This window comes from Artibeus jamaicensis, unplaced genomic scaffold (assembly GCF_021234435.1).
Source record: "Artibeus jamaicensis isolate MK-2021 breed Jamaican fruit bat unplaced genomic scaffold, CSHL_Jam_final contig_469, whole genome shotgun sequence".
Lineage (NCBI taxonomy): Eukaryota > Metazoa > Chordata > Mammalia > Chiroptera > Phyllostomidae > Artibeus > Artibeus jamaicensis.
Window position 1 is genome coordinate 1,259,774 of NW_026521847.1, and position 21,812 is coordinate 1,281,585.

The 21,812-nt window shown below is 47.9% G+C and overlaps 2 protein-coding genes across 4 annotated transcripts; one reads left to right on the forward strand and one right to left on the reverse strand.

The window, feature by feature from the left end:
- Positions 1 to 1,092: 1,092 nt before the first annotated feature.
- On the reverse strand, positions 1,093 to 10,863 carry PRR3 (proline rich 3). 2 transcript variants are annotated; one of them, XM_053667454.1, is made up of 5 exons: positions 9,917 to 10,863; positions 8,841 to 8,903; positions 8,173 to 8,241; positions 2,593 to 2,883; positions 1,093 to 2,311 (listed from the first exon to the last, which is right to left on the reverse strand). In XM_053667454.1, the coding sequence occupies exons 1-5, from the start codon at positions 10,125 to 10,127 to the stop codon at positions 2,205 to 2,207; spliced, it is 741 nt and encodes a 246-aa protein (XP_053523429.1). In that variant the 5' UTR covers positions 10,128 to 10,863; the 3' UTR covers positions 1,093 to 2,204. The 2 variants fall into 2 exon arrangements, with proteins under 2 accessions (XP_053523429.1, XP_036997214.2); XM_037141319.2 differs by lacking the exon at positions 8,173 to 8,241.
- A 135-nt stretch (positions 10,864 to 10,998) lies between these two features.
- Positions 10,999 to 20,894, forward strand: GNL1 (G protein nucleolar 1 (putative)). Of its 2 annotated transcripts, XM_037141317.2 has the most exons (12): positions 11,003 to 11,194; positions 11,612 to 11,777; positions 12,106 to 12,242; positions 12,399 to 12,550; positions 12,668 to 12,739; positions 13,723 to 13,930; positions 14,088 to 14,180; positions 14,582 to 14,776; positions 18,979 to 19,157; positions 19,234 to 19,396; positions 19,617 to 19,757; positions 20,118 to 20,894. In XM_037141317.2, exons 1-12 carry the CDS (start codon positions 11,122 to 11,124, stop codon positions 20,360 to 20,362), a joined length of 1,824 nt encoding a protein of 607 aa, XP_036997212.2. In that variant the 5' UTR covers positions 11,003 to 11,121; the 3' UTR covers positions 20,363 to 20,894. The 2 variants fall into 2 exon arrangements, with proteins under 2 accessions (XP_036997213.2, XP_036997212.2); XM_037141318.2 differs by lacking the exon at positions 19,617 to 19,757 and having other exon boundaries at positions 10,999 to 11,194.
- Positions 20,895 to 21,812: the final 918 nt, after the last annotated feature.

Below are 21,812 nucleotides of genomic sequence, written 5' to 3' on the forward strand. Positions count from 1 at the left end.
ATCTTCTAATAATACAGTATAATTTTCAGTATATAGGTGTTTCATGTCCTTTAAATTTATTCCTAGGTATTTTGGGTTTTTTTGTTGCAATTACAAAAGGATTTTTCTACATCGATTTTGTATCCTGCAACTTTATTGTATGTTGTCCCTCATCTTTGCCTGGACTAAACGGTCCCACTTCACCTCCTACTTACCCTTCAGAGCCTGCCTGTTGTCACCTTTGGAGGTTTCCTTTACCATATACTCCCCTTTTTATCACATCTTGCTTCTTTACAGCACTTTTGACAAGTCTAACGTTACACTCTTTGTGATTCTTAAAAAAAAAAAAAAACTTTTAGAGAAAGAGAAACAGTGCGTGGTTGCCTCTCATGAGCCCACTAACGGGGGCCTGGCCTGCAACCCAGGCATGTGCCCCGACTGGGAATTGAATGACCCTTTGGTTCGCAGGCTGGGTGCTCGATCTACTGAGCCACACCAGCCAGGGTAAATTTGTGATTTCTGTTGATAAACACATCCTACCCTGTGGATTTTCAACTCATTGGTTTTGGCTGCTGTCTCTATTCCCTATAGTGCCTGGCCCCAAAAATCTTTATTGGAAGACTGCTGTCACCACCACTCCATAAATATCAAATCTATACACACAGATGTTTAGAAATTACTCCATGGATACCTGGCTATTCCTTTCCCCACAAAACTTTACCCTTAATATAATGTAGCCCAGTCTAGTTAATGGGACCCCTACTGCTTCCTTCAGCCTGGAAGAAGCTTAAGCTTTACCTTTCTCCATCACCATTATGTATGAAATGAAGTATAAATGACTTCAAGCCCTAGCTGGTCTGTGGCTTGGTGAACTGAGTGCAGGCCTGCAAACCAAAGGGTCACTGGGTCGATTCCCAGTCTAGGGCACATGCCTGGGTTGCAGGCCAGGTCCCCAGTAGGAGCATGCAAGAGGCAACCACACACTAATGTTTCTCTCCCTCCTTCCCCATCTAAAAAGTCTTCAAAAAATGCTTTAAAAAAAACCCAATGACTTCACCAATAGCCTCGTCTGCACCTCCAGAGATGATCAGAACATAGGAACTAAAGAAAATGTTCATTTCCACTGCATTTATTACTACTATAAATTATCTTAAAAAGAAAAAAATCACTTTCAGTTCAACAGCCCTCCTTCTTGCCCTAACAACTCCTGACCCATATCCTCATGGTCAGTTCAAAACAGCCTGTTCACTGATGTTTTCACAGAAAACAACCAGTGCCAGGGAAGTAGAGGTTGGACAAGGACAATACTGTCCAGGTTATACCCAAAGACAGGCCAGGTGGAGATTTACAGAATTCAAAAAAGCCTGGTGGCCTCAAAATGATGCAGTCTAACTAAAATGGGCTGTAGAGGGGATGGGGTAGGCCCACCAGAGGCTTTAGAGGACATCTCATGAGGCCAAGGAAGCCCTCTTGTGGGAAGTTTCACAGTTCTCTCGTTTTGGGGTTGGGGAAAGTCTAGAGGGCACCAAGAACCTCACTCATTTGGCAGAAATACTCTAGTGTGTTAAGCCACAGAAATGCCATGGACAATGAAAAAGGCTACGAGAGAATGCAGATCTCACAAAGGACAGTGATCACAGACCACAGTGGTGGGGGCCATGCTACTGATGGCGAAACTACAAAATCCAAAAGCCCGACAATGGCTTTTCAGGGAGTGACTCTGTACCAGTCATTGAAACTTGACCCCAGGTCAGACAACCTGGGGAGATTCGCAGAGCAGCGGATAACATTGGGAGTAGGAGGTATCACAAATAAAGGACTTATAATAAGCAGCTGGGAGGGAATGGTAGGAAACTGCTCCAGGGCTCAGGAATTGAGGGCAATACTGGGGGCTTGATGGACAATTGCACAAGAAACAGCACCAAGTAAATTTCCTGCTTAGCAGTCAGTTGGCAAGGGATAAAGGATCCAGGAAGCAGTTGAAAGGAACAAAGATGGGATATCGAAGGCAAGTCTCTGGAGGCTGATCAGAAGAGCACACACTGTGTACCAGTGATGAAACACAACCCTGGACCCCAAATGGGAGAGGCGGTGAATAGGGGTGGGTGTCACTGACTGGAAGGTGCTGGGTTGAACAACATCACAGTAGCCACTACAGGGCCACAGGGAAATATGTGGCGGACAGGGCATGGAGGGCTCCTTCCAGGTTGGATGGGAAGGCAGTCTCACAGAGGAGGTCCATTGACGCCTGGGTGGTAGAAGGCACAGAGGTCCTCATATCGACAGTGGCCCTTTTTGGCAAAATGTCGGCAAACAGGGCGGTCAGATTTGTCTGTGAACACATGAAAATGGGTCAATTAAAATGTAAGAAAGAAAATAAATGTAACAGTAGAGATACAGAGTATATAGTCAGACTTCCTATTCCCTACCATTTCTAGATATTCTGAAATGGTAGTCTTTCTTCTAGGAGAAAAAACATTCAGGCTTACTCCCACACTTCAAGAGGACAAAGGACAGCCCGAAGGAAGAGTCATGGTCACTCTGGGAGTGATGGGTATTAAATGTACATAGGCATAAAAAAAAACAAAACAAAGCAAAGCAAACGGGCCTCACCTTCCATAATCTGGGGTTCATTCTTGGGAAGGCAGGTATTCTTGACAAGTGACCAGCTTCTGAGCCTTCGAGGTTGTCTCTGTTCTTTGTGAAAGCCTCCCCTGAAGGGATTACTATGGCCTGGTCTGGGAAAGGTAGGCTCGGCACTGACCCCCCACCAACCACGACCATATGGGCCACACCTGGGGGCAAAGTCGCCCCAAACTGGGCCTCTGCCCCGGAGAGGAGGCGGGAGAGTCAGCAGTGGTGGAATCATGAGTCCCCTTGATCCTGGAGGACCTCTGTGAAGAGCTAGAGAGAGAGAGAGAGAAAGAGAGGGACACCATGGAAAGGTGACCAAGGGCTAACTTAAACCTGATAAGCCCGAATTTTGTTTTCTTTACTTTTTATTGGAGTACATTATACACAAAAAATATATACCAATTTCAAGTGTTAGTTATCACCAAAGTAAACACATTTGTGTTTTTACCACCCAGGTGAAGGGACAGGACCTTGTTAACCTCCTCCCCAAAGGTAACCACTGTCCTGCCTTTTACCACTGTAGGTTAGTTTTTGCCAGTTAGTTTTCTGAACTTTGCATAGGTGGAATCATACAGTCTGCATTCTTTTGTGTCTGGCTCCTTTTGCTCAACATCATGTTTGTGAGATTCATCCAGGTGGCTTGCAGCAGGAGTTCGTTTTCATTGCAGTGTAGTATCCAAATGCAAGTATACACAACTTATTTATCCATTTTACTGATGGTGGACATGTGGGTAGATTCCAGTTTAGGGCTATAACAAAAAATGCTGCTATGAATATTTTTATACACGTCTCTGTTAACATATGTAAGCATTTCTATTGAGTATATATCTAGTAGAGGCATTACTGGGTCCTATAGTATATGTATGCTCAAGTTTAATAAAATCTCAAACTTTTTAAAAGTGGCTATACCAATTTATACCCTTACTAGCAGTTGTCCTACAGCCTGGACAACTCTGTTTGATATTCTGCAATTCTGCTGAGTTTGAAGTTTTTTTAAAAAAAATATATTTTAAAATTTATTTATTGTTCAAGTAGTTTTGTTTTTTACTCCCATCCCAGCCCACCCCCCTCGTGCTCCCCATCTCTCTCCCATTTCCACCCCCCTGAAGTTTTAAGCATTATTTTTTTTTACTTGTTTATTTTTTGAGAGGGGGGAGGGAGGAATAGGGAGAGAAGTATCAGTGTGTGGCTGGCTGCCTCTCACACAACCCTACAGGGGACCTAGCCCACAACCCAGGCATGTGCCCTGACTTGGAATTGAACCGGCAACCCTTTGGTTCGCAGCCTGGTGCTCAATCCACTGAGCAACACCAGCCAGGCCCGATTTTTAATTTTTTGAGGAACTTCTATACTGTCTTCCATAGTGGTTGTACCATTTTATAATCTCACCAACAGTGCACAAGCACTTCAATTTCAGAGTGGTATACTTTTATCTTGCATTTATTTGTCAACTAATGATGTTCTGCTCACTTGTTTTTGTCATTTAAATTCCAGTTTTTATGAGGTGGCTATTCCAGTGTTACCATTTTTCTAACAGGCTGTCCATAAGAGCTCTTCATATATTCTAGATTTGAGCTCCTTATTACTTACATTTGTTTTAAGTATCTTCTACTCTATTAATTTCTTCTTTTCAACTTTAAAAAATATTTTATTTATTTATTTTTAGAGAGAGGGGACGGGAAGGAGAGTGGGAAAGAAACATCAATTTGTGGTTGCATCTCATGTGTCCCCTATTAGGGATCTGGCCTGCAACCCAGGCATGTGCCCTGACTGGGAATGAAACCGGCAACCCTGTGCTTCATAGGCCCGTGCTCAATCCACTGAGCTACACCAGCCAGGGCTTATTCTATTAATTTCTTAATGGTGCCATTTGGTTAGAAGATGTTTATTTTCTAATATAGTTCAATTTATAAATCTTTATGGTTAGTGTGTGTTTCCTGTGTAAAAACTCTTATCTAACTCTAAGACAATGTAATATATTTATTTCCCAGAATTATTTCTTTATCTTTTACACTTAGATCTAGATTCCACTTGGAATTGACGTTTGTATATGGTATGAATAAACTGAGTTTCATTTTTGAATATTCAATTAATGAATATAATGAATATTCAATTAATCTATCATCAGTAACTGAAAAGACCACTATTTCAGATATGTGTGGGACTATTACTGGACCCTTTATGCTGTTCTATTGACTTACATGTCTATCCCTGTTTCAACACCACATTATAACTAGCTTTACACTAGGTCTTGATATTCAGAGCAAGCACTTTCACTTCAAGATTATCTTTGCAAAGTAGATCTGGACTTCCGCCAAGATGGAGGCGTAGGTGGAAATACCTTGCGTCCACACACGACCAACAATAAACACAACCAAACCACACAGAAAATTGACAATACGGAGTCTGAAAACAACGAAATGCTCAGCTAAACTGGTAAGAGGGGCAAAACCAGCAGCAGAGCGGGTTGACCAAAAAGATCCGCCACCGGGTGGTGTGCAAGCAGCCAAAGGCACGGATCACAGGTGCGGGCTACCTACGGGCACACACAGGGAAGAGGGCAGCTGGCTGTCTGCTGTAGGTCGCAGATTTGCATGCAGATAAACCAGTGAAGAGGCGAGCATTGAGACCCCACGGCGAGGGACAGCAGACTCGCATAATTCCGCTAGGATAAACAGGCCAGGGAGATGGTGGGATGGACTGGGCTAGTGGAGAGGACTGCCATTGCTCCCTCTCTGACCCTTCCCCCATATACAGCATCACAACTCAGCGACCTGGGTGGCCCCACCCTGGTAAACAACTAAGGCTCCGCTCCTCACACTTAATGGTGTGAACAGACCAAAAATGGCTCAAGAACAACTCAGAGCCCCAGAGCCAATAAATCTAAGCGATGAAGAAATAGCTAAACTTTCTTTTTTTTTTTTAATTTTTTTATTGATTATGCTGTTACAGTTGTTCTATTCCCCCTTTATTCCCCTCCACCCTACCCCCCATCCCCACCATCACCCCCCCTTTAGTTTATGACCATGTGTCTCAGGTCCTTTAGATTCTATATTTCCCATGCTATTCTTGCCCCCCCCATCTATTTTCTATCTACTGTCTATGCTACTTATTTTCTGTACCTTCTCCCCCCTTCTCCTCCTCCCACTCCCCTGTTGCTAACCCTCCTTGAGATCTTCATTTCTATGTTTCCACTCCTGATCTAGCTGTCCTTTTAGTTTGCTTTCGTTTTAGGTGTGGTTGTTAATAACTGTGAGTTTGTTGTCCTTTCACTGTTCATGTTTCTTTAACTTCTTTTTCTTAGATAAGTCCCTTTAACGTTTCATATAATAAGGGCTTGGTGATGATGAACTCCTTGAATTTGATCTGATCTGAGAAGCACCTTATCTGTCCTTCCATTCTAAATGAAAGTTTTGCTGGATAGAGCAATCTTGGTTGTAGGTCTTTAGATTTCATGACTTGGAATACCTCTTTCCAGCCCCTTCTTGCCTGTAAGGTCTCTTTTGAGAAATCCGCTGACAGTCTGATGGGGACTCCTTTGTAGGTGACTGTCCCCTTAGCTCTTGCTGCTTCTAGGATTCTCTCCTTCATTTTAATCTTGGCTAATGTAATTACGATGTGCCTTGGTGTGTTCCTTCTTGGGTCCAACTTCTTTGGGACTCTCTGAGCTTCCTGGATTTCCTGGAAGTCTATTTCCTTTGCCAGATTGGGGAAATTCTCCTTTATTATTTGTTCAAATAAGTTTTCCACTGATGGCTGTGCCTTTCCCCGTTCTGGTACCCCTATAATTCGGATGTTGGAGCGTTTAAAGATGTCCTGGAGGTTCCTAAGACTCTCCTCATTTCTTTGAATTCTTGCTTCTTGACTCTTTTCTGTTTGGCCATTATTTGCTTTCTTCTGGTCCACTCCATTGATTTGAGTCCCAGTTTCCTTTTCATTGCTATTGGTGTCCTGTGCAATTCCATTCATTTCAATTAGTTTCGCCTTCATATATTTGTCTAATTTGTCCGTATAATCAACCAGTTCTGTGAGGATCCTGATCACCAATGTTTTAAACTGTGCGTCTGTGAGTTTTGCTATTTCTTCATCGCTTAGATTTATTTCTGGGGCTCTGAGATCCTCCTGCACCATTCTTGGTCTGTTCGGGCCCTTTAAGTGTGAGAAGTGGTGCCTTGGATTCCCAGGTCGCTGGGTTGTGACGCTATATGTGGGGGCGTGGCCAGAGCGGGGAAATGGCGACCCCCTCTGCCGCTTCTCACAGCTGGGTGCGGAGGAGCAGTGCCTTAGGTGGTTCACCTGTGCCGGGCCACTCAGAGTCGGTGGGTTATGACGCTGTATGTGGAGGTGGGGTCAGAGCAGGGAAATGGCCACTGCCGCTTGCCGTGGGGACCTGCCGGCCCGGTCCAACCGCCCACTCCCTCGCCTGTCCACCCTCACACAAATGCGCGACCTCAGTCAACACGCAGCCCCGGGCCCGGCTGTCTCCCCCGAGGTCGCTCGCCTGGTTGCTCGCTGGGTCGCTCACTAGGTCTGACCCTGCGCCTGGATTCCGCGGGCCTGAGTGTGTCTGGCCGAGTCCTCCTGTGCAACCCTGCTCCGCCAGCTGCTGGTTTCGCCCCTTACCGGTCAGGCTGAAGAATTTGTTGTTAACGGACTTCCGAAAAGTTCAATTTTCCGTGTCTGGCTGTGTTTTCTGTTGCTAATATTTAGTTTTCTCTAATCTTGGTTGTGGGAGAAGGCACGGCACATCCACCTATGCCTCCATCTTGGCGGAAGTTCTGAAATAGCTAAACTTTCAGATGCATAGTTCAAAACACTGGTTATCAGGATCCTCACGGAACTGGTCGATTTTAGTCACAAATTAGAGAAACAAATGAAAGCTAAACTAATTGAAATGAATGGTAATACACAGGAAACCAATAGTAATGGAAAGGAGACTGGGACTCAAATCAAGGGAGTAGACCAGAAGGAAGGAAAAAAAATGACCAAACAAGAAATATGAAGAAACAAGAATTCAAAAAAATGAGGAGAGGCTAAGGAACCTTCAGGACATCTTTAAACACGCCAACATCTGAATTATAGGGGTACCAGAAGAAGAAGAGGAACAGCCACGAGTAGAAACCTTATTTGAACAAATAATAAAAAAGAACTTCCCCATTCTGGCGGAAAAAATCTACTTCCAGGAAATTCAGGAAGCTCAGAGAGTCCCAAAGAAGTTGGACCCAAGAAGGAACACACCAAGGCACATCATCATTACATTACCCAAGGTTAAAATGAAGGAAGAATCCTAGAAGCAGCAAGAGATAAGGGGACAGTCACCTACAAAGGAGTCCCCATCAGACTGTCAGCTGATTTCTCAAAAGAGACCCTACAGGCAAGAAGGGGCTGGAAAGAGGTATTCCAAGTCATGAAAACCAAAGACCTACAACCAAGATTGCTCTATCCAGCAAAGTTTTCATTTAGAATGGAAGGACAGATAAAGTGCTTCTCAGATAAGATCAAATTCAAGGAGTTCATCATCACCAAGCCCTTATTATATGAAATATTAAAGGGACTTACCTAAGAAAAAGAAGATAAAAAAGTTGAACAGTGAAAGGACAGCAAACTCACAGTTATCAACAACCACACCTAAAACAAAAGCAAATTAAGAGGATAGCTAGATCAGGAGTGAACCATAGAAATGAAGATCACGTGGAGGATTAGCAACAGGGGAGTGGGAGAAGGGGGGAGAAGGTAGAGAAAATAAGTAGCATAGACAGTAGATAGAAAATAGGGGGGAGGGTAAGAAGAGTAGGGGAAATACAGAATCTAAAGAACTTGAGACACATGGTCATAAACTAAGGGGGGGTGGTGGGGGAGGGTTGTGCAGGGTGGAGGGGAATGGAGGGGGGAATAGAACGAATGTAATGGCATAATCAATAAAAAAATGTTAAAAAAAAGATTATCTTTGCAGTCTCTCACCTGATCCTCTGCATTTCCTTATAATAATGTAGAATGTTTATTTCCACAAAAATTATAGAGATTATAACTGGGAATGCATAGACTATACAGATTAATTTACAAAGAACTGACATTTTTACTACACTTGAGTTTTCCAACCTGTTAATACACAACATCTCTTCATTTAGGTACCAAATCCCTGATCTTTTGCTTTTAAGTCTTTCCTAGGTTTTAGTTCTTCCCTTCTCTAGGACACAATCAAAGGATTTGGGTCCTTTCCTCCTCACCTGACTTGGAGTCACTGGGCTTTCCATTGGCCATAGGGGGAGGGCCCAGAAGGCTGGGTGGTCCTAAGAGGAAACACAAAAATATGGTCATTATAATGAACTGAGGGACTAATGACCCTATTCTTCTTTAAACCCCCCCCCACCCCCGCTGGTGTAGCTCAGTGGATTGAGCACAGGCCTGTGAAGCAAAGGGTTGTTGGTTTGATTCCCAGTTAGGGAACATGCATGGGTTGCAGGCCAGGTCCCCAGTAGGGGACACATGAGAGGCAACCACACATTAATGTTTCTCTCCCACTTTCTCCTTCCCATCCCCCCTTTCTAAAAAGCAATAAAATATTTTAAAAAATTTTTTAGAGAGAGGGGAAGGGCGGGAGAAATAGAGGGAGAGAAACATCAATGTGTGGTTGTCTCTCATGTGTCCCCTACCGGGGATCTGGCCAACAATCTAGGCATGTGCCCTGACTGGGAATCAAACCTGGCGACCTTTTGGTTCACAGGCCAGCACTCAATCCACTGAACATCAGCCATGGCAATCCTGTTTTGTTTTGGTTGTATTATCGATTTCTTAATCCAACCAGTAAAAACCAGGCATATTCTTAGTAGTGTTAGGCGTTTTCACACCATTTTCTCTTTCCCTGACACTGTTGCTATCCAAAGTATCCAGACCCTTTTGTTTAACTGATGGCCAATCAGCCTCCCCTTCCCCCCAATAGTTTAAAAGATACACTTCCATCTCCCCTGTGAACGTCTGGTCACATATTGTTATTCCAGTCACCGCAAGCTGTAACCTCTCTAAGGACTCGCTGGCCTGCCCTTCTCTGGCAGCGCACACGAGCTCTATAGCCTCTCTTCCCCAGCCTCCTGTGAAAAGATTTAGGAGCCGGATTGCAGTTGAGGGTTCAAGTAAGAGATCTCCTTCAGGGCTCCATCCCGGAGAGGCCCTCAACACCATCCCCCAGCCTCAGCGCGTGCGCCCTCCTCTTTCAGTTGGAGCCCCCTCCCCCGCACCTTTCTGCTCCTAAGTCCTGGCCTCCATCTGCTGACAGGCATGTGCACAATCCTCCCGTGCTCCTCACCCGTAGGAATCCCATCGTCTTCGTCTCCAATCTCTTCCTGCTTTGACACTTGGGGGTCCAGCGTCAGCTGCTGCTGCTGATTCTGCTTTTTCCGTTTGGGCATCGTGGTTGCTGCAACGGCTGCAGCGGGACTTCGAGTACGGTGAAGGGGCACGCTGGGATTGTTTCCGCTTCCGGGGTGCGGTGGACCTGGAGGCTGAAGTGCCCCCATTTAGCTTCCGGAAAGGTGTGGGTACCTTTGTGTGGCTTTCTCACGTCAGCCGCCTCCCTAGGTCTCTGTTAGACAAAGCGGCAATCTCAAACCTTTCCTTCGCTGCGCTTCTATAAGTGCTTGAAAAATTCCTTTCTTCTCTCGAAGAAAAAACCTCCACGACCGGCTGCACATTGTACATTAAAGTCCTCAGGCTCTCGAGCTAGGTCTGAGAAGAGGGCTGTCGCACACATACTGCCACGGCCGGCTCCCGGTTACCATGGTAACAGCTGCAGGCACAACCTCGTGACCTCTGACCTTCCCCTCAAAGCCCTAGTAACTTCTGGGTTTCCCTCCTTGCCCGCGCTTGCTCTTATGATCCGTAAACCTTCTCCTCATTCTTCCCACCAGTAATTTGGATCCCGGCAGGGCGGCGCTCAGGATGCTTTAGACCGCTCGCACTGTTCTAGACCTCTGACCCTACCCACAGAGTAACTGCAGAACTGGGTTCCAATGTCCGGCGCACAGTCTCAGCCTTTTCAGGTCAAGCCCTGGGGCTGAGAAGTAGCTGCGGCGTGTCCACGCCCCTCTCTCCCCACGCAGGCCGCTCCACAGCCCCTCAAGGTGAGTGGTAGCTACTCCCAGGCGCGTAGGTATTGATGACACACGTCCCCCCTCTTCCGAGCGCATGGTGGTAGCGTCCGCGACAAAGCGAGCACGATCCTCCCACGCGCACCTCCCCCCCTGGCTCTCTCAGTGCCACTGGCTCTTACTTTCCCGGAGCCCGCCCTACATCTTCTCGCTTCGCTCTAGGAGGGAAGTGATCTATTCCTTCTTCCGCCCGCCTTCCAGCCGGGCTACCGGGGCGAACAGACCGGGCCTGCCCACTGACATCACCGCCTGGCCCCGCCCCCTGGAGGGTCCCCAGCCTCCGCGGCGGGGCGGCCCAGGGAGGGGGAGTCAGTTGAGGCGGCGGGAGCTCGGCGAAGGGCGGGCCAGGTGACTGGTCCGGGCCATGCCGAGGAAGAAGCCCTTTAGTGTGAAGCAGAAAAAGAAACAGTTGCAGGACAAGCGCGAGCGGAAGCGAGGTCAGTGCGGTAGCGAGAGGAGGGGGCGGGGCTCGGGCTCCCGCACGCCTGGAAGGAGGGGTGTGCCCTCTGCACCTTTGGGGGGCGTGGGAAGGTGCGGCGGTGGCGGCCTGCCCACGCTGGCGGGCGACTGCGGCGGGGATTCTCTTATCCCAACATCCTTACGTGAAAAGGGGGGAAGGATGGAGAGTTGGGGGAGGGGAATCCCTCTTGCTCGAACGGGCGCCATCCCCGCAGATCCCGGGAGGAGGAGTGACTACCCCTATGCACATCCAGGAGGGTCCTGAGCAGATTGTGTGAGAGATCGGGCCTCAAAAGAAGTGGGGGTGGGGTGAGGGGGAGCCAGGCCGACTGGGGAGGGGATCTTTTGGCTCCTGAGAGGCGACCTGCACTGGCGTCACCGGCTCCTCCCCGCAGGGCTTCAAGATGGGCTGCGATCCAGTTCCAACAGCCGCAGCGGGAGCCGGGAGCGGCGGGAGGAGCAGACCGACACCTCGGACGGGGAGTGTGTGACCCATCATATCCGTAGGCTCAACCAGCAGCCTTCCCAGGGTCTGGGCCCGCGAGGCTATGACCCAAATCGGTGAGACTGGGCCTTTCCCGCTTACCAGGAAGTCAGACAGCAGGGGGAAAGCCAGCTGCCACTAGTGAAGGCTTGAAACTGGAGGTGGTGGGGCTGGGATGCCATGGTTCTCTGCGGGCCGCTGCATTCACGGGAGCGGGCCACTATTCTCTCAGATGGAGAGAGTTTGGTTTTAGAAGGGTGAGAATACTACGTGAAAGATGGACTTGGGGGAGGGCGGACTCAGAGAGGAGGCAAACAACCTGGGAGAGAAGCTGAGCGAAATTGCGCATGTGGGGAGTTTGTGGCCGCGGGATTATGATGCATGCTTTGGTTCTTGTTCCCGTAGATACCGACTGCATTTCGAACGGGACAGCAGGGAGGAGGTGGAGAGGAGAAAGAGAGCAGCCCGGGAGCAAGTGTTACAGCCCGTCAGTGCTGAGGTGCTGGAGCTGGACATCCACGAAGTCTATCAGCCTGGTTCAGGTGAGTGAGAATTCAACACCTAGATGTTTGGGACAGGCACTGGACTGGGGTAAGGAGTGTGGAAGAGTAAAAACTGTGAGAAAGGAGGGGCCTGGGATACACTCTCGAGTCCTGAAACTATTCTCAGCCTTACTTAGATTTTTCTTGATTTTGCAGTGCTGGACTTTCCCCGACGGCCGCCTTGGAGCTATGAGATGTCCAAGGAACAACTAATGAGTCAGGAGGAACGGAGTTTTCAGGAGTATCTTGGGAAGATTCATGGGGCTTACATGTCAGAGAAACTTAGCTACTTTGAGCACAATCTGGAGGTGAGAACGGAAAGGGGACAGTAGTAGAGCACAGTGACCTAGGGTCAAATTGGCCTAGAATAAGGCAGGAAAGGGACTCAAGGCTCAGGGTCTCTTCCACTGGCCTTGTCTTTTCAGACATGGAGGCAGCTGTGGCGAGTGTTAGAGATGTCTGACATTGTCCTGCTGATCACTGACGTCCGACATCCAGTGAGTATTGGGATGAGGCTGGGCAAGCAGGAGGAGAGAGAAAGATTCTTGTGGGGTTAAGGGCAGAGGCAGGAGTTGGGAGACAGAGAGGTATCCACCTTCCTTTCTAGTCTCTATCCTGTGTCGATGTCTACTGTCAGAGACTCAGACCTCTGTTCATCGGGGCCATAGCCTGTCACTTCTTTCCTGGCCAACTGACTCTCCTCTTGGTTATTCCTTTGATGAAAAACTGCGTGGCCTACCCTGGCCAATGTGGCTCAGTTGGTCATCCCATAAACCAAAAAAAAGGTTGCAGGTTTGATTCCTGGCCAGGGCACATGCCTAGGTTACGGGTCTGGTCCCCTATTGGGGTGTGTGTAAGAGCCAACCCATAGATGTTTCTCTCTCACATTGATGTTTCTCTTCCTCCCTTCCTTCTCCTCTCTCTACAACACTAAGCATGGCCTTAGGTGAGGAAAAAAATTTAAAAAGAAAGAAAGACAGAAGGGAAAACTGCATAGCCTGTTTCCCAGCCCAGCTGAGCTAAATGAGTAGAATATCCCAGAGTGGAGTTCTTGGGGGTGTAATGAAGGCATCTGGGAGCTTCCCCTTCCCCTGCCACATCAGTGAGTACAGGACTCACCTGGAGTGTGGGAGTGGTGGTTAAGGCTCTAAACTCTGCTGCTGGATGGTGCTTGTGTGGACCTGTTTTGCCGCTGCACTGTTGTCTTTCAGTGGGAGGAAGGGAGGTCTGTGAGGGATGTCAAGAGGATCTCTTTTGGAGGACCTTAACAGATTGTACACATACTCCTACACAAATGCATAGGTATTACTTAACCCCTGTTTTGTCTTTCTAGTTCAGTTTGGCTGATTTACTTTTTTTGCCCCAGACTCTGCTACCACCAGAGTTTTGTCTCCAAGCTGTGACTGCTGAGTAGGGATCTAGAGACAGAGGGCTCTGGGTTGACCTCTCACTGCTCATCCCCTTACCAACCCTATACCAGGTTGTGAATTTCCCACCAGCACTTTACGAGTATGTGACTGGAGAACTTGGGCTGGCCCTGGTGCTGGTCCTGAACAAGGTGGATCTGGCCCCACCGGCTCTCGTGGTTGCCTGGAAGCATTATTTCCACCAGCACTTTCCCCAGCTCCATATCGTCCTTTTCACCTCTTTCCCTCGGGACCCCCGCATCCCACAGGACCCTAGTAGTGGTGAGTGGGAAATGAAAAGGGCAGCATGGGAGAGGTGGCGTGGCAGGGGACAAAGGGGAGAAAAGAGAGGCTTGTTGAGAATGAAGTATCTGATTTTGGACCTGAGGGTGGTGACAGAGATGGGGTGTGCTAATCGTTTTGGACCCTTGCATCTCAGTTTTGAAGAACCGGAGGCGGGGGAGAGGATGGACTCGGGCCCTGGGGCCGGAGCAGTTGCTGAGAGCCTGTGAAGCCATCACTGCAGGGAAAGGTTTGTGCCCCTTAGAAGATGTGGCAGGCCATGGGGGAGATCCAGGTTCCAGAGTCATTTTGCTCACCTTTCTCAAAGTCAACTCCTCTATTTACGGACACAGGCGAGGGGCCATGGGGAGGAATGGAAGACTGGCTTGGTGGGACCAGAGAGGCAGCAAGTAGGCGGGAGCCCTAGTGCAGCTGCCATCAGGCTTCCCAGGACTTTTCAGAAAATTTTGACAGAGAAATGCATGTGATTCCAGGGTGGGGTCAAGTGAAGACTGGGGAGTCATCCATGGTACAGGTTGGCACTGTCCTGCTCCAGAGGGTATTGGTTACACAAGCTCTGCATCACAGTATGCACCATGATATATGGTGGTCCTGGGGAAAACCTTCTTTGTCTTTTCCTTCCCTGAGCAGTGGATTTGAGCAGCTGGCGGGAGAAGATTGCCCGTGATGTGGCTGGGGCCACCTGGGGCAATGGTTCTGGTGAGGAGGAGGAAGAGGATGATGGGCCAGCAGTCCTGGTAGAGCAACAGTCTGACTCAGCAATGGAGCCAGCCAGCCTAACCCGAGAGCGCTACAAGGACGGGGTAGTGACCATTGGCTGTGTGGGTAAGGAAGTCGTGGCCCTCTCAGGGCAGTCTCAACATTTGGAAAAGAGGGAAGCTGATCAGGTCTCATTAGGCTCCAGGGTCTCTGAAGACCCTTTGCTGCAGTGGAACGATCATTGCCTGAGTTAAATTCCGTCTCTTCTCAGTTGTTACTGATCAAGTAACAACTAAGCAAGTATTTACTCACTCTGAGTCATAGGTACTTTGACTTTTATGATGAGGACAGTGATATCCAAGTAAAAACAGATGTGAGGAATGAAGAGAAGACAATAGAGAGGGTCTAACATTTGTCACAAAGCCTGACAAATAGTGACAATGAGAATAATTGTTAAAATTTAACATTTGGTCTTACTATGTGCCAGGCACTATACTAAGTGACTTATGTGTATTAACTGTTTCAGTTGTAGTAATTAGTCCATAGTAGAGTGGTCATTAAATCATAGTAGGAGTTTAGCAAATGTTAGTTTCTTTTTGCATCTTAACCCTTTAAATCCGTTGTCAAAGAGAATCTTCCCTTATTCCAGAGATTTGTTTCTGCTCTTGGTGGGGGAGAGAGGGGCCCGGGACTCCTTTTCATTTTGGGTGGGAGAGATGCAAAAGGATTTTGTTGAAGATGTAGTACTAGGGTATTATTTTAAGCAAAATAGGCCAAGCCTAGTAGAAATTGGGGAGAGCAGAGTAGTTGGCTCCCAGGAAATGCTCCTGACTTTCCTTTTGGGATAAGTCTCCTTTCTGTCTTGGGAAAAACTTGCCTGACTGCTGACAGATTGTTCCCCATTTCAGTCATTTCCCTCTGACTTTCCTTCCTCTGACCCTGAGCCCAGCTCTCCATCCCAGGAGGCCCCGTGCCCTGTCTTGGCAGCCTGTGTTCAGGGCGGGTTGGCACATGCCACCCTGGTTTGGGGCTGCCGTGCTACTCTCACTCATCCACTCCTGAGTACCAGGTACAGATGCTATGTGTAGGGGGAGGAGATACTGCCATGAAAATGAGAAAGGCCTTTTCTTTTCTTTTTTTTAAAGATTTCATTTATTTCTTTAAAGAGGGGAAGGGAGGGAGGAAGAGGGAGGCAAACCATCAATGTGTGGTTGCCTCCCTCGCTCCCCCCACTGGGGAAATAGTCTGCAGCCCAGGCAGGAATTGAACTGGCGACCCTTTGGTTCACAGGCCCACACTCAACCACTGAGCCACACCAGCCAGGAAAGCCTCTTTCTTTACGGAGCTGTTTTCTTGTGAATAAATTGAGTCATCATTTGAAATCATGTTATTTAGGGAAGAGTGAAAGGGGACAGAGAGAGACTTAAAGAGGAGCGGTCCTTTTGGAACAATTCCTGAGAAAAGCCTGGAATGATGAAGAGAAGTGGCTGTGGAGATGTGGGGTAAGGGCCTTCTGGGCCAAGGATAGTAAGTGAAAGGGTCTGGAGGTGGGAATGAGCTTGCTGACCATGGGACCAGACAGACAGATTGGAGTATTGGAGCCAGAAACGAGAATTGGGGATGAGGTCAAAAAGGTTGTCAGGTACCACATTATGTAAGGTGCTGTGGCTAAGAGTTTTAGATTTATTCTGAGTCTTATAAGAAACCAGGGGTGGGCTTTGAGTAAGACAGGGGATAGTAAATGGGGGGGGGCACAAAGGGAAGCAGAGAGTGCATCAGAAGCTATTGCAGTGGATGTCCAGTTTAGGTTTTTGTCCTCAGCAACTGGGAATACTGAGACAGGAGGATTGGGAGAGGAGCATGTTGGAGGAGTTTAGGAGGGGAGGGGATTCAGTCATTAAATTTGAGATTTTTAAAAAATATTCTTAGTGGAGCCCTGGCTGGTGTGGTTCAGTAGATTCAGCTCTGGCATGCAAACCAAGGGTCTTTGGTTCCATTCTTAGTCAGGGCACATTCCTGGGTTGTGGGCCAGGGCCCCAGTAGTGGGTGTAGTAGTGCGAGAGGCAACCACACATTACTGTTTCTCTCCCTCTCTTTCTCCCTCCCTTGCCCACTTTTTAAAAATAAATAAATCTTTAAAAATATATATCCCTAGTGAAGATATTGAATAGGTATATCAGCCTGGAGCTTAGGGAAGAGAATTGGAGATTTGAATTTGGGACATTTAAATTTGGGGAGCCACTAGTGGGTATAAATCAGGGGTTCCCAACCTCTGAGCCACAGACTGGTACCAGTCTGAGCCTGTTAGGAACTGGGCCACACAGCAGGAGTTGAACTTGAGTGTCATGTGCTTGAATCATCCCAAAACCATCCCCACCACCCTGGTCTGTGGAAAAATGGTCTTCCATGAAACTGATCCCTGGTGTCAAAAAGGTTGGGGACTGCTGGTATAAATGGTATTGAAAACAGCCATGGATTGGGGAAGGTGTGGGGGAGGAGCTAGGTGGAAAGTAGAGGCTAAGTTGGTGTTTAGAGGCTGGGCAAAGGAGGAGGAAACAGGGATCCCCAGATGTCAAAGGCAAAGCGTTTTTGGAGAGGGAAGGAGGGCTCAGCTGTAGCAAATGTTGCCGACAAATCAAGTGAGATGAGAGCAGAGATTTGCTTAGTGAACTCGGCAGTGTGAATGTGAGGGGTTTCAGTGGGATGGAGGAGAGAGAGCCAGATTGGTGTGGGCCAGTGAGAGAATGGCAACAATACGGTAGAACTTTGTGTAACATTGTGTGAGACAGGAGCCAGACACAACAGTCTCCATATTACCTAAGTCCATTTGTGTAAAGTTCAAAAGGTACAAAACTGAACTGTGTCATTCAAGAGTACATAGGTCATAAAACTAAAATGAAATGTAACAAACAGAATCCCTTACAACTCACAGTAAGGCTAAAAGAGAGAGGCTTATGATTAAAAAGGGACCGGTGGGGCCCCTGGAGATGCATAGCACACTCTGGGCCCAGGAGTGGGTGATATGGGGTTCGTCCAGCACATTTATGTTTTACACATTTTTGTGTATGTACAGTCTTTTTTCAAACTATAAGAGAAAGTTTATTTAGAAAGTCACAGAGGTAGGAGCAGTGAGCTGTAGAAGAAATGGACTCAGGAAACAAGTCAGCAAAAGAAGTGTTTTTGGAGCCTGGGGGAGGTGGGTACTTTGTCCCTTCTTTGAGAGACAAGGAGAAAGGAGGAGATGTGTATGTTAAGAGTTCATGGTCATAAAGAAGGTGGCGTGAATAAGTGGTGACCAAAAAGAGACGAGTCTTCGAAGGTGTTTCACTATAAAGGTGGCAGAAAAATGGGGCTGGTGGGTGTTGTTGCAGGAGGGTTGTTTTCTCCCTCCCTCCTGTGGAAAGGAGATTCTTAGCGGCTGTAAATGGAGTGCAGTCGTCATGGTAGTGCATCTTTCCCTAGCTGCACTCCGCTGCCAGGAGCAGGTGCTAAAAGAATTGCATTTTGTAGGGTTGGGGTTTTGCCAGGTTAGTAGAGTGGAGTGAAGAGGCAGGATCAGGGGGGTGTCCAGGGTCTGTGACAGGGATTGGCTGTAGACTGGGATCATGGAATCAAAGTTGGGAAAGAGGGAAGTGAGGACATGAATTGGGTGTTCAATAGTGTTCCCAGGCTAGAGTCATTGTCAAAGTATGATTAAAATGGAGGAATCAGGATAAGTGATCTGGAAAGATGGGATGTCAGGTCAGGAAGGGGGATGCTTGCAGTTGAGATTTTGGAGGTGTGAAGTCATAGGCTCCAGATCATGACCACAGGAATCTGTAGCTGAGGTGGGGTGGAGGAAACGATCTTTGGAAGGGACATCCTGGTACCGAGAGGCCAGAGTGCTGATCTGTGCCAGAATGAACATGGTGTCATGATAAGAGTGTCAGTGAGCCCGTGGTCTCCAGGCTTCTCCTTGGATAATTAATACAATCATGAGATGCGTGTCTCACTGGCATTGGGTGTTTAATCCACTGTAGGCACTGACCTACACAGTTGTATTTGTTTCTCATTGGATCTTGACTGCTCTGAGGTTGGAGATATCTACACAGTAAAATGAGGAAACAGAGGCTCAGAAAGTTAAGTCAATTGCCTTGAGATCACAAAGCTGGTAAGTAGAGGAGCCAGGATTCAACCCTGGAAGTCCAGAACCTGATTTGTCACTTGCAACATTAAACTGCTTCCTTAATTTCTGAGCCTTAGTTCCCTTTTCATCTATAGATAGAGCACCATATCCTTCCCATCAGAGTGAGGATCTGTCAAGTGTTAACTTTCCTTGCTTTCCTCAGGTTTCCCCAATGTGGGAAAGTCCTCTCTGATCAATGGGCTGGTGGGGCGGAAGGTTGTGAGTGTCTCCAGAACCCCTGGCCACACCCGATACTTTCAGACCTACTTTCTGACCCCCTCTGTGAAGCTCTGTGATTGCCCGGGCCTCATATTTCCCTCTCTTCTGCCTAAGCAGTTGCAGGTATGAGGGCAGTGTGGGGAAGGAGGGGGAAGACAGGAGATCAAGGAAGGGGCTGAGCATTCTTTTTTCCTCTTAGGTTCTGGCGGGGATCTACCCCATTGCCCAGATCCAGGAGCCCTACACTGCCGTGGGCTACCTGGCCTCCCGAATCCCTGTGCATGTTCTGCTCCACCTGCGCCATCCGGAAGCTGAGAATCCCTCTGCAGAACACCCCTGGTGTGCCTGGGACATCTGTGAAGGTGAGTTCCATGTGCCTGGTTCCTCTCCTTGCCCTTTACTCTGCCCTCTGCCTCTCCTCTCTTCAGATGTTCTGTCACTGACCCAACAGCTGGCCACCCCTAGATTTCTATCATGGGACAGCAAGATCTTTGGCCTGGAATATTCTAGAAAACTGGAAGGACTGTGTTAGGGAAGTGGGGTTAATGGGCTTCCCTCCCCATTATGCTTTTTTCCCTCCAGCCTGGGCAGAGAAACGTGGTTACAAGACAGCCAAGGCAGCGCGGAACGATGTGTACAGAGCGGCCAACAGCCTCCTGCGGCTGGCACTGGATGGCCGCCTCAGCCTGTGCTTTCATCCCCCAGGCTATAGTGAACAGAAAGGTCAGCCCGCCAGTGTGCCTCCCAGCCCTGCTGTAGTGTAGGCAAGAGAGGGTGGGCTTGTGGCCACACAGAGCTGGGACAGGCCTGGATTCTACACCTGTCAGTCAGCTCTGTGTTGCTAAGTGTTTCCTGATCTACCAGATCAGGGTGCCAGTTGCCCCCTGGTGAGGTGGTGACAGTTAATGTGGGCTGAACGGTTTGGTGCCTGGCACATGGGAGGTTGAATGAGTGAATGAAGGAATATATTCCAGCAACTACAAAAATTATTTTTATTCTTAGTCTTTATCTCTTCCCCATCTTCTGGCTTTAGTCCCTTGTTCAAAACTCTTCTCTGTTCTTCTTTTTGTTTTGTTTCCCAAGGCACCTGGGAATCCCATCCGGAGACCATGGAGCTGGTGGTTTTGCAGGGCAGGGTGGGTCCAGCAGGTGACAAGGAGGAAGAGGAGGAGGAAGAAGAGCTTAGCAGCTCCTGTGAGGAGGAGGGAGAGGAGGACCGGGATGCGGATGAGGAGGGGGAAGGGGATGAGGACACCCCGACCTCAGCTCCAGGATCCAGCCTGGCCTCGAGAAACCCTTACGCCCTGTTGGGTGAGGACGAATGCTGAGGTCATGCCGCGTGCCGTCTTTCCCAGTGTCTTTGCTTTTGGACAGACCTGGGGGTATCTCCCCTCTGCTGCCCCAGTTGTGAATAAAGATTGTCTGCTTTGTAGCCCCTTCCCCACATGGACTGAGGTGAGAGCAGCTCTTTGAGACTGACAGCTGTGGGAGGTTTCTCTCTCTTTTTGCGCATTCTCTCTGCAAAGGTAAAGTTCTTTTAGGAGTTATTTCTGTGGGTTCTGAGGCCCTGAAACCTGCTTCCTCTGCTCAGTCTGCCATCTTGCACCTTAGGAATGCCAGTGTCACCATGGGGAGTGCAGGGCACATCAGGCTTTTAAAGCCTGGTCTATATCCAACCCCCTTTCTGAGTTCCTGCCATAGCCTCTCAGATTTGAGCAGCAGCCTTGGGTGCCCCCTGCTGCCCAGCCTGGGTTATACCAGAAGCTCCTGGGAGAAGAAGCAGAAAGAGGCGTCACAACCTAATGTCTCCAAGTGAGATTTTTACAGGATTCATTAAAATCCAGCAAATATTTACTGAGAGTTGACTGTGTGTTTGGACCTATGCTAAGCACTGAGCCTGTAATGATGCATAAACAGGGTCTGACTTGAACTTGCAGCCTGGCTGTGACCAAGACCCCATTGTCATTATCCAAGTTTTTGGATTAGGAGGAATGTGTAATGTTCTCCAAATTTGGGGGGCTCACACAGTATAATTCTAGAACTTCCTTTTGATGAAAATATTTAGTTAAGACTAAATGCTTGTGAAAATGTTTATTAAATGTGTCCAAGTAGAGTCATAATTACTGGCAAACAAATAGTGTCACATTTATTTTTTGTTAATTTTTTTATCCTTACCAAGGACATTTTCATTTGCTTTTCGGAGGGGGGAGGTAGAGAGAGAGAAACATTGATGTGAGAGAAGCATTACTCAGTTGCTTCTGTACACCCCTGGATTGGGAGTCTGTGCTGGGTTCTGGGAATGAATGCATCTGGACCAGGGATGAACCTGCCACCTAGGCATGTGTCCTAACCAGGAATCGAACCTGCAACCTTTTAGTAATGGGACAATGCTTTAACCATTGAGCCACAGTGGCCAGGGCAATATAGTGTGTATAATTATGATTGAGCACACCAGCCTTTTAAGTAGTGTTAAGTTTTATTATTTACAAGCCTATATGCACTAAGGGTGTATGAGATTCAGAAGGGAGGGCACAGAACCAGCTTCCTGAATCCAATTTTCCCTGATTTGGGGGTGGAGCCAAGGTGACTCAGTCACCTCGGGGTCTGAGTTGACTTATGGTATCATGTGCATTGCAGCAGTGATCAGCTCTCTTATGAGTCAGGGAACCGAAGGCTTTGCTGTATGTCTCCTTTGTCAAGCAAGCAGCTAGACTCCAAGATTTAATTTTTTGGAGAAAGGGGGAATGGGTTTTGTTTTGTTGCCTGTCATAGTGTTGT

Coding starts and splice junctions, on each gene's coding strand:
- GNL1 (XM_037141317.2), top strand. CDS start 11,122: ATGCCGAGGAAGAAGCCCTTTAGTGTGAAGCAGAAAAAGAAACAGTTG. Junction 11,195..11,611: donor CAAGCGCGAGCGGAAGCGAG/GTCAGTGCGGTA, acceptor TCCTCCCCGCAG/GGCTTCAAGATGGGCTGCGA. Junction 19,397..19,616: donor TGCCTGGGACATCTGTGAAG/GTGAGTTCCATG, acceptor TTTTCCCTCCAG/CCTGGGCAGAGAAACGTGGT.
- PRR3 (XM_053667454.1), bottom strand. CDS start 10,127: ATGGGGGCACTTCAGCCTCCAGGTCCACCGCACCCCGGAAGCGGAAAC. Junction 8,242..8,840: donor GCCCAGTGACTCCAAGTCAG/GTGAGGAGGAAA, acceptor CTTTTGTTTTAG/GTGTGGTTGTTGATAACTGT. Junction 2,312..2,592: donor TGAACCCCAGATTATGGAAG/GTGAGGCCCGTT, acceptor ATGTGTTCACAG/ACAAATCTGACCGCCCTGTT.